The sequence below is a fragment of the Apus apus genome, chromosome 2, assembly GCF_020740795.1.
Source record: "Apus apus isolate bApuApu2 chromosome 2, bApuApu2.pri.cur, whole genome shotgun sequence".
Taxonomy (NCBI): Eukaryota; Metazoa; Chordata; class Aves; order Apodiformes; family Apodidae; genus Apus; species Apus apus.
The window spans coordinates 32,923,527-32,941,058 of record NC_067283.1 but is presented as its reverse complement, the minus strand read 5'-3'; the positions used below and the strand labels follow the sequence as shown (position 1 = coordinate 32,941,058).

Below are 17,532 nucleotides of genomic sequence, written 5' to 3'. Positions count from 1 at the left end.
TATTAAATACATTGATATTCTGAATGGTACCATTAAAAATGAAATAAAGTTTGTCCTTCATTTAAATTATTCCTAAATATAAAAAAATATAAATAAGAGACATTAGAAATGAATAAATATTTTAAATATAATAAATAGGTTCCTAGAAGGAAATGAGCACGTATATAAATGCAAACCATGTTACTATTTCTGGTTCTTAAAACAGAACAACACTGTCATCTGCCACATGACAGATTTGTAACAAAGGATTGTGCCTGAATTAAAACATTCAGACACTGAAACTCCTGGTGTTTTTCAAATAGCGAACAGCCCTCACGGTTTTCTCCATAAATGAAGTAAAGTCTCGGAGGATGAGGTGGGTGGTGATTTTCTCTATCCAGGTCTTATCTGACTTCAGCTTTGCACGGAGGGATTCCTGGGTAGCTGAGTCTGGGATGGTCACTTCCTCGGGATTGATCACCTGTGGAAAAGACAATATTGGGGTGCCCTGGTTAAAACATTGTCATGGAGCTTGTTGGAGAGCATCAGTTTATATGTTCCAAACCATCTTCGTATCCACCTTTTCTGTACCGCGGATGACAGACCTTCCTGGGACCTGTGCTTCCCTACAGCCCTTCCTTTGCCTTGGGGTGTGAGGTACGTTGATGCCTCCTGCAGTTACTGTGGAAGAACTGGAGGGTCTCATCTGCCCTATATTGTTTGTTCCAATGTCTGGGGTCGCGGTCCAACATACTGCACTGAACAGATCGATACACCTCTCCTGCTCTATGCTGACCTTGTGGTTAGGTGGGAAGATGCTGATCATGATTTGTCCTAATCTGTACTGGCTGTTACCCCGAGTCCTAAGTAGATGACATTGGAATACTCTTACATTTTGTAATAGAGTAACAGTTTCCAAAGATGTCAAACTTGTTTAGCTGCTTAAGTCTTACTTTCCAGGCATTGAGGCACGTGGGAGACTAATTCTCACCAACTTGCAATGACATGTGGGATCCTGACTGCAAGATGAGTAAAAGGAGGTATGTACCTAATGCTGAGTGACAGGGCTGTGCACCCAGTACCCAAATACCTTTTAAGAACTTGTCTTACAAAGTGGGAAGGTACTCATCCAAATAATGGACCTGTTTTAGATGATTTGGGGTCTAGAAGTTTAAAGTAGCTGCTTCATCCTGATTTTAGCATCTCCTCTACCCTCTAACAAGTGACAAAAGCATGCATGCCTCCTCCTGGAACATCTTTTTTGTTAAGTTCAGTAAGATATGAATGTTCTGTCTGTTCAGACTACTTGGCAGTGGACTCTGATCACACACCCCATTGCTGGTATATCCATCTCCTTTTTGCATGCTGTAAAAGTTTGTATCTGGATACCCAGAAAGGTATCATGCTGATGGATCTACCTGACCAGAAATGACAGATTCTGTCCTTCCTCTCCTTGCCTTGAATAGCAGATAGACTTATCTTGTAAAGAAAAAATTTCAACCTGGAGATCAAGACTCCTCTTTCTCAAAAACTCTATACAGTTTCTACAAGTTTTGCTTTTAATCACTGTGTTTAATTCTTCCTGTTCCAATTACTTCGATCTTACTAATTTTCAAAAAAAGTTAGTCTGCCCCAGTTATGAAATAAGCTTTCTGTAAACTAATATATCAAGTTGGAAGCCAACAGTCACCTGCCATCTTATCACGGGACAATTAGCTAGCACAGTGTGAAAAATGCAGTTCAGCTCCCTTTCACTTAGAGTGACAGACATAAACAAATATGTTAGGAAAGGTATGGCAAACACACAATGGGCTTTTCAGAGGCCAAAAAACACCTTAGAGGAAATAATGCCCTGAAATTTCTGTCCTTACTCACCTGGGTGGTTCTTTCTCAAGCAAATAGTTTCCCTGATGACAAAGGAAGTATTCATGTTAAGGGTTATTAACATGAGTAAGAACTGCAGGAATGAAGTGAATTTTTGAAGTGTGATCTTTCAGAGCTCTCCAAAACATAGAAAGTTACTGTCAGAAATGAATACATTGAGTTTACTGACTTGAAAGTGAATTGGGTGTTTGTAAAGAAGGAAGATTTTTTAAATGATGATGACAAGCAAAATGTATGCTTTTCAATAGGCAGCACACCTTTTACTTAGTAAAGTTATTAACTCATTTTCTGAACTTAACTGTCTTCCTTGGTTTTTAAGCTACTGATACCTCAGTGTATCATACAGCTTGGCTTAAAAGTTTGGTTTGGAGATTTTTAAAGATTAGTAATACTGCAAAAATGTATATGCTTTTATTTATGTGGGCTTTTAAAAAAAGTTACTTATTTCTACTTCTCAGGGGGTTGCAACATTAGAAGTCTTGGACCGAACTGCCATTCCACAATTCAGGAACAAGCTCCCTGAGAATTCTTAGCTTTGTTCTTAAAACAGTGCGGTGCATTTAATTGTTGGTTTGGAAACTAAAACTTAGAATAGAAAGTAGGAAGAAGAGTAGTTTATTTAAGAAAAGAAAACTTTGTGCATCCTGCAAGTTAGTATTAAGGGTAAGCATCTGAGCATAAGGGAACCATCATCACTTGTTTCTGCTGACAGAAATGAAAGTGGGAAAATGTGCAGCTTCACATAGCATCCTATTTCTCTGACTGCACCTCAGTGCTCAGCCATAACAATTACTGGAGTGAATTTAGAGTGAACTCACCATCTGTCTTACGGTGCGTGCCAGGTGCTCTGTACTATAGCACAGCGATTCAATGTTTTGCTTTTCACTGGTAAAAGTTTCTTGTATGTATTCAAGGTATGTCCTAAACGTGTAAAGCCCGCTGGAGATTTTCCTCAAGCATTTATCCTGAAATGAGAGAGAGGTGAGAAAGTCACTTACAGCTCAGTAATGCCTCAATCGCAGTATCACATACAGAGGGTAAGGGGTGATGCTTGTACAGAGCATGGGGTGTCTGTGCCACAGCAAAGGCAGCTGGAGCAGACACAGATCTCTGGGTCAACTTCCCGCCAGTTGTTGTTGGATTTTTTTTGAGCAGGTAAAAATTGCTCCCGGTATATAGGATTAGACCAGAAAGGAGAGTGGTTCCTTGCCTCATTGAAACCGGCGAGCAGACACCCATCTTCCTCCGTCACCTTGGGGAGGTTGAGGTTGTTCCTGACGAGCATTTCCATGCTGTTCTCGCAGACGGTAAACTTCTCGCACATCTGGGGAGAGAGACACCAAGAGGTTTGGTCGCACCTTGCCCAGCGGCAGCCACCCTCGGGCCGGCTGTGCGGTGTGAGGAGGGTGCGATCCCCCGGGCCGTCCCGCTACCCACCTCCTCCTGCAGCTGGGCGGCCCGCGTGTGCAGCAGCCGGGCCAGCCGCACGCAGTCGGGCAGGGCTGCCAGCCGCGCCGGCCCCGCCGTGTCCTCCAGCTCAGCCTCCCCCGAGGAGTCGGCGCCGGGCAGCGGGGCGGCGGCGGCCACAGGCAGCAGCAGCAGCAGCAGCGGCAGCAGCAGCAGCGGCGGCAGAGCGGAGGAGGCGGCGGCGGGGAGGGCGGGCGGCCGGCGGCGGCACTGGGGAAGCTCCATGGTGCGGCTTTTTGGCTGCTGCCCCGGCCCCCTTCTCGTCGGCGAGGCTGGCGGGTTGAATGAGCTCCGGGCATCCCTGAACGTGTATTTATCGAGGGGGCTTCGAGATTATTCATGGCCCGGGAAAATCCGGCGTGAGAACATGGGTTGTGCGCGCCCTGCCGAGCTCGTCCCTTTCGGAGTGCGGCGGGATTGTGAAACGGTGCCGGGCGGGGGGGAAGGGTGGGGTGGAGGAGGACGGGGGGGGGCGGCAGCCGGGAGCCGTCGGAAGGAACATGCGGTCTTAGGGCTCCGTCACTCCTTGAGGGCCGGGCCATCCCCCGCCTGCCCCGCCGCCGGCTCACCTGGCCCCGCGGGGCTGGCGTCGAGGCTGCGGCTGCGGCTGGGGTCGGAGCCGCCCGGTCCCGCTGCCGGCAGCCTCTGGGCATGCCAGCTCCGGGTCAGAAAGCTTCTAAAATCATACCTGCCTCCCTCCACGCTTTAGATGTTTTATATCTTTGTATACGTTCTAGTGCATTTTAATGTTTTAATGGTTTTTAATGGTGTTTAAGGCCACGTTGGATGAGGCTTTGTGCAACTTGGTCTCGTGGGAGGTGTCCTTGCTTATAGCAGGGAGGCCGGAACCTGATTATCTTTAAGATCCCTTTCCAGCCTTAACGATTCTGTGATTCTATGCTTCTGTGATATTTCAGGTATTTTTATTATTTGTATATATGAAACTAAACACGTGTTTACATGCTGGGTATGTAGAAATCCTAAGTTGCCTCTTCTTTCCCTGTGAACTATGTATGGGCAGGATGAAATACATCCTGTTCATATGCTTTAATGCACAGGGAAGGGATCAAAGCAAGCTCCTACAGCTCCCACAGGAGGGTGGCTGCAGGAAATTCCACGAAGTTTCCTGTTATCTGCAGCATTACCTCTTTCTGCCTACCTGGGAGGTATGGTGGGAATTTTAGCCTTTCACAGAGGAACTCGTCACTCAGGGCAAGTGTGCCCATTTGGCTGAAGCATGTAGATCACGGGGCTGAGTCAAACTGTGCAAGGCATGCTGACACTGAACTTTTGGAATGTCTTGAACTAATTTTGGCCAAACTGAAAACTTACTTTTTAATGAAATCTGTGCTGTTCTCTCATCTAAGGAAGACCAGAGAAAGACCTGATTCTGCTTCAGGAGGTGCTAATAGGAAGGTGTAGAGTGGAGAGAACAGAACAGCAGATGAGGCATAAGAGAGATGATACAGTGACTGAACTTGGGTGTCCTCACTTGGACTCTCCCTTTTAAAAAAAATCGGATGTTGCTAATTTATTTTCTAAGAACAGCTTGGAGAGAAAGCTTCAGGAAAGAAGCAGGGTACTTCTGCTTTTTAAAATAATGCCCCGTTCCACCAGTAGTGGAAAGGGAGCTGCAGGAATTTTGCCTGGTAGAAAGTTATTAGCACTGAAAAGCCAAGTGTGAGAGAACAGTTTTTGGCAGCAGCCGTCTGCCCCTGCCTGGTTCCCTGTGTGTGGCTGAGGGAGCCATAGCCATGAACTTCTGTAACCTTAGCTCTCCCTTACCAGCTCTGTGGTGGCAGGTATAAGAGCAAGGCATAGGACTGACGGTGTGTGTGACTAGTACCAAATGAACCGGCCTGATTGCAAGGAGCCAGAGGATTAAAACAGCCGGACCAGAAGAGCCCAGTGCTCCCAACAAGCCTTCTGATGCCTTCTGATAACTATCAGGGGCAGATACAGCAGGGATAGGAACTCCTGGTATCATATGGACATACAAGTCTCAGAGAGGGATTTCCTTCCACTGGCAGGTGGCTCATAGCCTGTTCACTGCAAACAGCCAAACTTTTCTTTACTAAACCCAAGTGAAAATGCTGACTAAGCCTAAAATTGGTAGAAGACTACATTTCCTTAAAAATGTCTTTTCAGCAGGCATTCTGTAAGTTACTCATCCTTGTAGCTCTGAATTTTTTTAATTTTGTAACCCTAGTTTATGGCTTGTCCTTTTTTCCTTGTGTCATGAAAATATCTGTTCCTTAGTAATTTCCAGAGAACCTTTCTGTTAAGTGATCACTGTTACACAGGGATCAGTCTTGCTAATTTGTGTAGTTACATCATCAGAGTGAAATTAAAGCTAATTTCAACTGTTGTTCCTCATCTAAAAGCCTCTAAGCCTTCAGTTATTATTGTCTCCTTTTGCATTTTGCAGTTTTGTTTACTCTTTTATATGATTGTCCATGTGACTTTTCAAAAGTACAAAGTATACTTGCATGCTCCAGTGGAAATTGCTCATTAATGCCTTAGAAACTCAGTTTGATAATCAAGGACAAAGCGCAGCATTCAAGGGAAGGAGGAACTCAAATTTGCACAATAGCATTAAAATACTTCTGCTGTTACTCTGGACAGTTTCTTATGGAAAACTTGGTACTGCACACAAAAGAAATACTTGGTGCTGATCTGTCTATAATGATGGTTAAAGTTTGGGGGGGAGGACTTAGAGGGGATTAATTAATCTGCACTGTACTACACTGATTCATCAGTAGCCACATTGTTCAAAATGTAGTAAGCTATGAGCAAATAGCACTTGCTCGTGAGTTAGCTACAGGTCAGGAGATTTGCCTGGTACTTTGAAATATATAAGTAGTATTACTGAGACTTGAAGGTGACATTTCTAAATACAGGAATTTCTTTCCTGTGTAGCATCTTTGTAATACTACAGATTACTGTTCTTGTATCCTTTTATTGCTATTGTTCTCCCCTGTACAGGTTCTTTTTTTCTTGTCATTTATACTATAAATCAGATGCCTGCATCCTTTCTAAAATGGAATTCTCTGTGTTTATCCAACTTTTTCTTCTTTCTGGGCAATAAGCATTACTTTTGTACATTTTTGTGGGAGGAGAGGGGTCAGTTCTGAATGCTGTAAAAAATACGTCCTCTCAGACTATCCACACATGAAAATTACTCCTGGTTGCAGTCAAAGGTGAGTTTATGGCCAGGAAACGAATCCAGGATAATCCCATGTGTAAAACTCTGATTTCTAGGATCGATATGGCAACTGATCCAACATAGACCTGTTACAGAGCATGTTCTCTTTCTTCTAGAATCACTTTGCCTTGCAGCAAGCCCATGCCACGTTTGCTCCTAATACATAACCTGGGAGATTTGCAGACGGGACTGTTTCTGGGAGAGGTGGGTTACACCAGCATGGAAATGCTACTGCTTCTGAAGAATTCTACAGACCGCAGGGTTGTCGTGGTGAAAGCATGTCGCTCCTCTTCTGTCAGCCAGCAGGTACATATCTGCAAGGAGCCCCACCATGGGCTGAGGTAAAACTCAGTGCTGCTGGCAGCAGCAGGAGACCTTGCTTACAGAATGCTCTGAGTCAACTAAATGACTATTTAACTGGGATTCCTAGATGGAAAAATAAGATATTTTAATGAAGTAGGAGAATTACTAGGGGTCCAGTATGTTCCACTCTGATTGATTTGTTTGGTGGGTTGGCCTGTTTTTTCTTTCTAAAAAGCTTCACTATTCTAGTGCTTATTTGGAGATTATGACTTCAGATTGTATTGTTGACAATAAGAGAGGGAATACAAGTAAAAATGTGGTCTTCTGTAAAAGTGTTAGTTTGTGTGTGGAAGAGAAAGGTCATTGGTAGACTGTTCAAGTGGGATCATGACAATAACTAAACCAGTAACTTCCAAATGTCTTGAATGAGGTGGAAAGCTGATTGGTTGAATCCCTCAGAACTTGCAACAAGGGATCTTGAGTTCCTACAGATCTTGTAAAAAGTGCAAATGAGTTCTTAGTAGTCCATTGGGATATGAATGCTTCACCTATTCTAGAGCTCATTTTTTAAAAGGATCCTTACATTGAGCTTTCATTGGTATTACAGGGTCTGTAAATGTCTATGTGCCTCTTCTTACATTTTCTGGAGTTTTTGTGGTGCAAATAATTAGTAGTATCATCTTCAACAGGCTTCATCAAAAATCCCAAGCTTCAAAAGCTGGACTTTTTTTTGCCTGTGGATTTTTAAATAAAGGGTCACCACTGGCTCTGCTTGAAAATGTGTTAAACCAAGGTGCCCTGTGCTGTGTTTGAAGGGAACAGGTTGAACAGGTCATTGATAACCTGTGGTCATGTTTCTCTTAAGCAAACATGGCTTTGAGAAGCTGCATGTCACCGAAGAATGCTGGTGCACTTGGCAAACAGCCTTGTGCTTTTGTGGTTTTAGAAGTTCTTTGGTTCTCTGTTGGTTGTTTGCCAGGGAACTACAGTTTTTTGGGGATTTTTTGGTGAAAAGCTCTGGGGATTGCTCATTTTTTTTCCCTAAAGGCAGACTTGCATAATTTTTAAACAAGACTAGGATGTGTAGTAAGAGACTTAAATGTTTTTTCTTGAGTGCATCATATGCAAATACCATGAATTTCCATGCCTTAGGCTAAATCAGAGGTTTAGAGGAAAAATTCTTAGTTAGCTTTAAATTATGTCCTGCTTTTCAGCTTTAGCTGCTTGGTGTCAAGAAGAGAAATCATGCTGTGGTCTTCTGTAGTCAACTTCCAGGCTGGCAGGTATGCAGTCTTAGGTGAAAGAGGTCCTAGTGATGACTGTTCTTGGAGAATATCTGAATGTCACAGGTCACTTAATATCTTCAAATCAAAATACTTGCAGGCATTTTAACTCCAGAATGGTAATATTATAACACTCACCGGTGAACCTAGATTTGCACTAGGAGCACTTTGCTGCTGTGGCAGCATTGACAAACCACATCAGGAAGCAATTCCCCAAACTTTTCTCGCAGAAGGAAGGTAGCTCTTGCTTTGACTCCGCCAGGGCGCAGTGTGCCTGGCATGGTGGGTGATGCCTCTTTGCAGGGCTGCATGAGGCACCAGAGCAGAGAACTGGCCAAATTAGAAATACCCCAGTGGCCTTTTGTCTTTCACAAGCACTATACCTGCACACTAACTGTTACCCGGCTTGTTTGTGATCATCACCCACTGCTTTGACAAGGATCCGGTTTTATGAGTATTGTGTTTTAAATAATTGCTGAGCTGTACTTCTATAGAAAATCTCTGTCCCCTTTTAAAAAGAAATTGACTGTTAATTCCACTTGTATTTAAGGAACTTCTTGTTTCCCTTTGAGCTCTCTTCTGTGCACGACAGATGAAAATTCAAAGAAGTTGTATAACAAGAAAAGTGAAGTTTTTCAGTCACCACGGAAGACGACAAAGCTGAAAAGGGAACACAGGAAGAAGCCTGAGTGTACGGAAGGTGCTGAGTGGTATAAGTATTTGCTGTCTTTATTGTTTGCTATTTTTAATGTAGTACATGAGATGTAGGTTTTGTTTTACAAAGGATCCAAAAGGCAGGTTCTCTCTCTGAGAGTCGAAGGGGTGTCAATGTTTACCCATAAAGCAATCACACTCCTGAATGCACAGCAAGTTTAATTCAGTTCAGTAAGCAGAGGATCTATTTCACGCTTACGTAGAAGTTTGATGTATTGCTCAATGAGACATCTGTAGATCTGTGTTTACCCTCATTCATGCTTAATTTTTTTGGTGTTCATAATCTCTTTATTGGTCTGCTGTCTCGCTCAGTTTGACACTTAGCTGTACATCCTCCTTCTGCTTTTACTAGTGATTGCCTTTCTGTGACATGGTAAATTACTTACATGTAATCCAAGTTGCTTAACAATATTTTTGTGTTTTTTCCTGGATAGCAGCAGTTTCTTTCTGCACTAAGAACAGAAATTGGGTAGTATCAGTGGTTATTTTTGCCACTGTATGCAAAATGATGCAAGAGATAGTACTTCTCATGCTTTAGAAAGCTTTATTTCTACCAGAGATCAGAATAGGGAAATAGAACTGAAAGCGGGTAAATGTAATTTATGTCCCATGTGAGTGTAATGAGTGATGGAGACTGTCCAGCTGGAGGGCTATCTTTTACATATGGTGGCACTGCTGAACAGGACCACTGATAAAAGTATTGTAACTCCATTGCCAGAATCTGATGCAAGGCTTCAGTGCATTCCTTTTGGGAGACAACATTTTATTAGCAGTTTATATGTGTGGGAATTTTTCCTTAGGAGATGAATGACAGGAAAACCAAAATGCGCTATGCAATAACTATCGTGCAGTTTCATGAAGGTTTTCTAGTTCAAGGATCCTGTAGTGACACAGAGGAGCTGCTGTGAGGTTTGCCACTTTGGCCTTACCGTCTTGTTGAGAAACCTGCAAATCACTGCTCAGAAAGTGCCTTACACATAGGGGGTCTTTCTTCCTTTCTGGGTGAGTTCTAGCAAACTCCTTTACAGTTGTAGATTGAATTTGTGAAAGGAAACCTCATTACAATAGCAGTAGCCTCTTCTAATTACATGCTGGCACACTATAATAGGATTAATACATTGGATCTGTAATCTTTACTCTTTCCACACTGCTGTTATTAAAGAAAAGTATCCTGGGAGCCAAACCAGCTGTAAGAACTTTGATCCCATCACCAAAGGATCCAAGTGGTCTAGGTGCAACTAGGATTTTCCTTCAGATGGCCAGTTAGATGGACTGGTGCTTTTTATTTAGATTGCTCAACCAGGATGTGGGAAATGTTGATTCATATCCCTTCCTTATTTGAAGGGATTATGAACTGAGATTTGCTACTTTACAGGAAAGTCCCCCTACTCCGAAGAATAATTTTGGCCAAAATGTTTTTAATCTCTCTTCTTAAAGTCAACAATTATTATTTATTTATTTATTTTGTCAGAAAGAGAAGGTTGGGAGCCTGTGTGCCACCTCAGTGGGTTGACCTGGATTCCAGGACATGTTTGCTCAAATACGTAGTACAAGAAATTTGGCCTTTGGGCAGAAATAGAAAGTGATTCCCAGGGAGTTGCTCTGACCTCAGAGCAATTGGGTAAGCCTGGGCAGGGGTGAGGGCCTCACTTCCTTCATGGACTGCCTTTTGTGAGGAAGAGCTGGTCTGTATGGTGAAACCTAGGAGGATTTTGGGTGTTGAATCCTCCCCAACAAAGGAACCTGGCTGCCCGGGAGAGACATCTGCTTTCTGAGGGGGAAAAGTTCATCTCTCTGGAGTTTCTTATGGGCTGGTGCAAGAGCTCCTCATGCAACAAACTGGCTCTCACTTACCCCTTCCTTGGAGGGGATTCTGCCCATCCCTGGCAGGGAAACACTGCGGCTCTGCCTGCCCCAGTCAGATGCTGCTTGCTGTAAAGTCCCCTGGTATTGCTTATCCCAATGCAGAATGTACTCTCTTTCCCCCTGCTGATGTTAAAAATACATGTGAAACCAAAAGTTGAAATAGAAACCAGAAGCAGTCTAGATGAACCACTCTGATCTGAAAACCCCCCATCTCTTCCCTCTGCTGGAAGCTACATGCGTCAATGGCAGTTCTGATGTGGAGAAGGAACACTTTGTCTATCTCCCTTTGTACTTCAGCTCTGCAGTGTCACTCCCTGCTGCTCTTACCTAGTTTCTTCATTGCTGTTTGTAATGCTCAAATCTTGGGATGTCTATTGTCTAGTTTTTTCTGATATGGCTTGTCTGGACTTGTCAGGATGAAATGCTTAGGCTTTCACAACATGCCTACATGAACGCAGCGAAGTGTGTTCTCTGTGTTCCCTGTGAATACTCTTGGCAAACATAAAGAAAGAGCAAAGATGTTGGTCAGAATTACAGGCACTTTTAAGAAAAGACAAATTACATTTTTATGTTTCATTTAACAGTTTTTTTGTTATGTGTTTGTAACAGTCTATGTAATATTTCTGGTGTGAAGCTGCATATTTTATACTTTTTTACATATTGCTACTTTCTAAAGTTTTACTTTCTACTAATTTTTATTTTTAAAGGTCGTATAGAAGACATTATTGGAAACTGCTATGCAGTTATGAGCTACATGCTATGTCTCCTGTTTAACCCAGGTATCACATGCCTATTTAGTGAAATCTGCTGGTTTCTGCCTGATATTTAGCACATAGTTCCACAACTGTTATGATATCAATGCAGGAAAGATGCTACCCAAGAGGGTGGCACTGTCAGCCTGTAGCTTGTCTTCCCCCAAGAGTCACTTTTTCTTACCACCTCCCACAGGTGTCCAGGCTGACATTTGAGCAGCTGTGTCAGACTGGGGAGAGGATCTAGTTGGAAACTAAGTCATTGAAGGAATTTAATACTAACCAGTTTCCATCAGAATTCATTCAGTTATCTGAGGCACTTCATGTCTGCTGGAACACTTGTGTCAGTGTGATGGAGCTAGCTGCAATGCCTGACTCCTATGACTGTACCAATAACAAATAATAAAAACCCCTGTGGCTTTGTGTTGATCATGACAAATATTTTGCCACATCTCAAAATAGTATTCACCTCCCACATCTCCAAAGCAACATGAAGTCTTGAAACCTGATTTAAAAAGGAGGAAATTTTAAGACATTGATTGTTGATAACTTTTTATTAACAGACAAAGCTGATAGCTACATTCAGTTTGAATTAATGTGGACTATGTATCCCCACCTGCTTCCAGCTCCAGTTTCTGATTTGACTGTATTTGCTGTTCCCTGAATGATAGTTTTGGCCAGCCCTATCCCCTTGCCCACAGAAAGCCATTGCACATTTTGTGCTGTTACCACTCCACTGATTTTGACAGGGCTCCTCTTTCCTGATGAAACAGCAAAGAGGGTCAAGCTGAAGAGTTTTGCAGTCACGGACTACTGACAGTGCATGCTTTGCCATCCAAATAGGTAGGTACACAGCTGACAATTTTTTCTACTGAGCAGCATGATGGGGTTGCTAGACGCTTTAGAGTGCAAATTTCCTGAGCTTACCTCTGGAAAGCAGAACTTTTGGAAGAAAGTGATTCTGTGATTCTATGAAAAAGTCCTGGTGTGCAGACAGGCGGTGTATCCAGAGCTTCCAGGGCTCTTGGGTCCACCAAGAACCTCTGCAGAAGCAAAAGCCTGCAAACAGTCAGCAAAACAAAGCTGACATTTTCTGGCTTCTGACAATGCTAAGAAATGCGTGGGAGACTCCTTTAACATCTCTAAAATTCCATTACTCTTTTTTTCATGTTTCATAGCTTCCTTATTGTGTCCATATTGAGCAAATTTTTATATATTGTTCTAGAGAACCAATAACAGGGGTAATGAAAGAGCTGCTTCTCAAAAGGGAAAGATCATTGTCAAACAAAGGGAAAGCTGTTTTAAAACTTTCTCAAAGCTATGCTAAAATTACTGTAAACAAGTGAACTCAATAGCAATATTTCTATTGAATTCATAATAAATCTAGCAATGTCTTGCATGTAAAAGGAAAGACAGAAAAATGGATGAAGTGGGAAATGGTTTCTACCTTCCCTCCTATTTTCTGTACAATTTGGTCATTCTCTTCTGAACTTTAGCTCCTTCTCATCATGCTTTGAGAAAATGTTTCTAAAAGTGGTACCATTGAACCAGTACAAGTGACCAGTACCAAGGCCAGTACAGTGAGAAATGTATCTAATTTTTTGAGTTACCACAAGGAAGAAAGTGAGTTAGATCATATGAGAAAAGGAGAAACTACTCGTTCCAAACCTTAGATGACAACTGCTTGAAATCCTTTGCTTGCCATTGATGCAGCACACTCCATCGCCAGGGGACCAAGTCTCTCTGCCTGTTCTACCACTTCTTCCTTTTAGTTAGCCCTTGAAGCACTAGTAATCTTGGCATAGCCTGGAGTAACAAGAAGAGCACAATGGTTAAGTGTCACAAAGTATACAATGGGGCCATGACATTTTATAATTCCAAAATTAAATCCCAGTTTTCTGAAGTGACAAGCTTTTTGTTTTGAAATACACATTCTGTGGCCACTTGCCAGAGTGTCACCTTTTTTTCAAATATTTTGAAATACATAATTTATATTGTAATTTAAAAAAAATGTTGGACCAGGAAGCACCTTTTCCTGACTGGCTCCTCCTGACATCTGTAGAAACCTGTAATTCCAAAGTGCAGTATCTCTTGATGCTCCTGAAGTTTGCTGTTTATTCCCTGTTGGTACATACTCCTTCTATATCCTCAAAACCCCCATGTACTTGGGTTCTCTTTCACCAAAATGTCTTTCCCCAAATCAGCTTTTGCCTACGATGTTCTTTTTGGTGTTTTTACAACATCACATTAAAAAGTATAGACAATTTCAGGTAGCCCTAATTTTGGCCTGGACTGAGAAAAACCATGGAATGCCTTTTCCTCACTTAGCATCAGAAAATGTTGGGTTTTTTTCCCAGTAAAGCACTAGTAAAGTCCTTTGAAACAGTTTGTGCAGGTCTTAATTCTACTTCTCCTCTTTCCTATTTTATTTTTCTCTTTTGTCTCTTGCTTTAGCACTGCTAATCTGCCATTCTCAAGCACGAGTGTATCAGGAAGAAAGAATCGTATGAAAAGCATTGTTGTGTTACACCTCTGCAAGCCAGGGTTACTCTGCAGCCTTGCAAAAAAAAGATCAGTGACAGATTTGCATCACATTCATTTTCTTCCCTTCAGATCTGGAATGGGTTTAGTAGATCAGGAGTTATATATATGCAATTAAAAATATTCCTTTTTAGCTGAAAATGCTCTAAAAGATCAGGAGTGTTGCCAAGCATCTCCAAATTGTAGGATAGCTGCAATAGCTGCTCAGCTTTCATGTCTTGATCAGGAAATGAATTAGAAATGAGAGTCTAGAATGTTTTTTTATGGTGCTAGAATTGGCCACATTTGAAGATGTGGCTGTTTAGAGACTTACTGTATATTTGGTGACATAGAATAATAAAACCACAGAATCGTTCCTTAATGATCATCAAGTCCAACCGTTAACCACCACATCTACACGTCATTTAAATACCTCCAAGGGATAGTGAATCAACCACTTCCCTGGGCAGTCTGTTCCAGTGCCTGACAAATGTTTCAGTGAAGACATTTTTCCTAATATGGTATTTAAACCTGCCCTGGCACAGCTTGAGTCCATTTCCTCATGTTACTTTCCTCTTGTTCTTATTACCTGGGAGAAGAAATCAGCCGTCACCTTGCTACAACCTCCTGTCAGGTAGTTGTAGAGAGCAGTAAGGTCTCCTGCAGCCTTCTTTCCTCCACACTCAACAACACAAGTTGCTGCAGCTGCTCCTGGTAAGACTTGTTCTCCAGGCCCTTCACCAGCTTCACTGATCTCTGGGCTTACTCCTGCAACTCGATGTCCTTGTAGTGAGGGACCCAAAACTGTACACAGTATTTGAGGTGTGGCCTCATCAGTGCTGAGTACCAGGGGAACAATCACTACCCTAGTCCTGCTGGCCACACTATCTCTGGTACAAGCCAGGATGCTCTTGGCGTTTTCGGCCACCTGGGCACTCTGTTGGCTCATATTCAGCTGGCTGTTGATCAACATCCCCCAGTCCTTTCCCAACGGGCAGCTTTCCAGCCACTCTTCCCCCAGCAAGATGTCTCATAAGTGGTATAAAGCAGCATGGTGGTTTGGGCATTGCAAGGGATTCTGGCAGAGACCGCTGTTTTATTGGTTAGGAAAGAAAGTGTAACTGATCATTACAGGGGTCCATTGGTTCATGATGTCCCTTTCTCTGGAGGTTTGTAGGGTGCTGCAAGGATGCCGCAGGGCCTGGTCTGCACCCAGCGCTGCCACCAAGCAGGTAATTAAGCAACACAGTGACAGGCTTTCTCAACCACAGCTTCCCTCATCTTGACTGTAGTCCTCAACGACACAGCTGTCCTCTTCCTGATGCAGAAAAGGAGCACAGGTTCTTCAGCTATGCCCCATACCTATACTGTAGACAGCATTTATCTCTCACAGACTGAGAGAGGTGAGGCTGTTCAGCCTGGAGAACAGAAGGCTCCAGGGAGATGTTAAGGCGGCCTTCCAGTACCTGAAGGGGCCTGCAGGAAAGCTGGGGAGGGACTTTTTACCAGGGTGTGTAGTGATAGGATGAGGGGTAATGGTTTTAAGCTGGAAGAGGGTAGATTTAAATTAGACATCAGGAAGAAATACTTTAGTGTGTGGGTAGTGAGATGCTGGAACTTGTTGCCCAGGGATGTTGTGGATGCCACATTCCTGGAAGTGGTTGGATGGGGCTTTCAGCAACCTGGTCTAGTGGAAAGTGTCCCTGCCTATGCAGGGGGGTTGGAACTAGGATATCTTTAAGATCCTTTCCAATACAAACCATTCTATGATTCTGTGATTTCTACTATACTATCGTACAGCCAGCTGTACTAAATGTCAGCTATACTGACAGTGACAGGAGTGAGAGGGAGCTGAAACTGTTAGCCATCCAGGGGCATTCCCACACCTTGGGTTCAAGCTTCCTCCAGCTGATTCATAGCAAAGCTGCTGAAAACTCAACATGGTATTTTACAGACCCAGAGCGAGGAGGAATCAATGAGGAATTGGCTGCTCTTCCTGCTGCAGGACAGTCAGTAACTATGATCATGCATCACTTTGTAGTGGAGAAACTCTGGTAGAGGGATGATCTACAACGTAAATTTTAGCCTTGATTCTGAAGGGAGCCTCAGGCATTCCACACAGCCTGGAATTTTTCTTTCATGTTCACCAAAGGGTTGTGTTGTGAATGCTAACTTGAAATATTTAAGTGTCTCTGGTTTACATTTCCATTTCTCCAGCTCCTTTTACACTGTTGTCTTAGATGTGGAAGACCTGCAAATAGGTGCTTATCCCCTTGTCTCTGAGTAACCTTGTTGACTCTGGTGGTGACATCATGCCCACACAGTAGCAAAACAGATGAGGATAGCTGCTGAACCACACTCTTTTTGAGGTATGCTGTCTGAAGCCTTCAGCCTCAGTGCACATTTCTCATCAGGCAGATGTAGTTACCTTTCTCTCAGGCAGACTTTTATGCAACATGGCAGTAATATGTTAAACATTTCCTGAAAATAAATTAAAGCAAGAGAGTACCAGGAGAAAAAGCCACGTGATATCCTGGCATAAAACGTCACTCTTAGGCGTAGTAAATAGTCAGCTTTATGTAAATAATGTATTCTTATCCTTTTGCAAATAACCATTCACATTTGTGTGATTTGCGTCATTTCTCTCTGCTGACTTCTAACTTTCCAGTCTTCTGCATTTTATTCATTACAGATAGTTTACAGTACTGGTAAATCTAATTTTTGACAATTCATACCATGTAGCTAAATAGAGGTGCCAACAAAATTTAGCTTTTAAGCTTAGTGTTCTTACCGTTGAGCTGCAACAGAAGGTTGGGGTTATTGTTGCTGGCAGTTCTTTCTTGTGCGGTGTTTCAGAGCCTTTTTAATGATGGTTATATAAGGGCTTTAGCAGATGAAAGAGTCAGCTCTGGTTTAAATTTGTAGGATGAAATTTCAGAATTTCCACTCAACATGTGGCAGGGCATTTTTAGTATGCTTTGAGCAGAGGATCAGAGATTTTATTTACAACTGTATCTCAACTTAGAAAGTGAAACTTAAAATGTGGAGTATCACATTAAAATTTGTTTTAAAATCAATTTCTACATGTACATTTCTTAAAGATTACTGAAGAAGATATTTTATTGTACAGGCACCTCTTGTACCAAGGGTTTTTTGCCACTTCAAGAGTGTTGAAGAAGACTTCAAGAAGAATGAAAGGAGGCCAACCAAATCCATCTTCTTTATATTCCCCATATTGAAAAGCTACTTTAGCTAATAGTACTGTAATAGGAGTGCTGGTAACTGAGAATTTTGCTGAGAATGCTGATTGAAAATGATAGCACAACTGGGATAAAGAGACATGTCTCAACAAAGAAAGAGATTAGAAAGAAACGGAAATCTCACCTACTGGTAGCTGACTTCTCATCCATGATTTCATCTCTTCTCCTTGCTGTTTTTTCACCTAGCAACCCCAGAAATGAAACTGCAGAGCTATGGCAGCATTTTGGATCCCTGTGACCTGACAGATAAACTCTGACAGTAGAGGTGGAGTTGAAGAGATTACTGCCTCTGCAGCTAT

The 17,532-nt window shown here is 42.6% G+C and overlaps 1 protein-coding gene across 1 annotated transcript; it reads right to left on the bottom strand.

Moving 5' to 3' along the window:
- Positions 1-241: 241 nt before the first annotated feature.
- Positions 242-3,555, bottom strand: IL6 (interleukin 6). The gene is made up of 4 exons (XM_051610222.1): positions 3,301-3,555; positions 3,074-3,187; positions 2,682-2,828; positions 242-460 (listed from the first exon to the last, which is right to left on the bottom strand). Exons 1-4 carry the CDS (start codon positions 3,553-3,555, stop codon positions 269-271), a joined length of 708 nt encoding a protein of 235 aa, XP_051466182.1. The 3' UTR covers positions 242-268.
- Positions 3,556-17,532: the final 13,977 nt, after the last annotated feature.

Coding starts and splice junctions, on each gene's coding strand:
- IL6 (XM_051610222.1), bottom strand. CDS start 3,555: ATGGAGCTTCCCCAGTGCCGCCGCCGGCCGCCCGCCCTCCCCGCCGCC. Junction 3,188..3,300: donor CCGCCCAGCTGCAGGAGGAG/GTGGGTAGCGGG, acceptor CTCTCTCCCCAG/ATGTGCGAGAAGTTTACCGT. Junction 2,829..3,073: donor TGCTCGCCGGTTTCAATGAG/GCAAGGAACCAC, acceptor CTCTCATTTCAG/GATAAATGCTTGAGGAAAAT.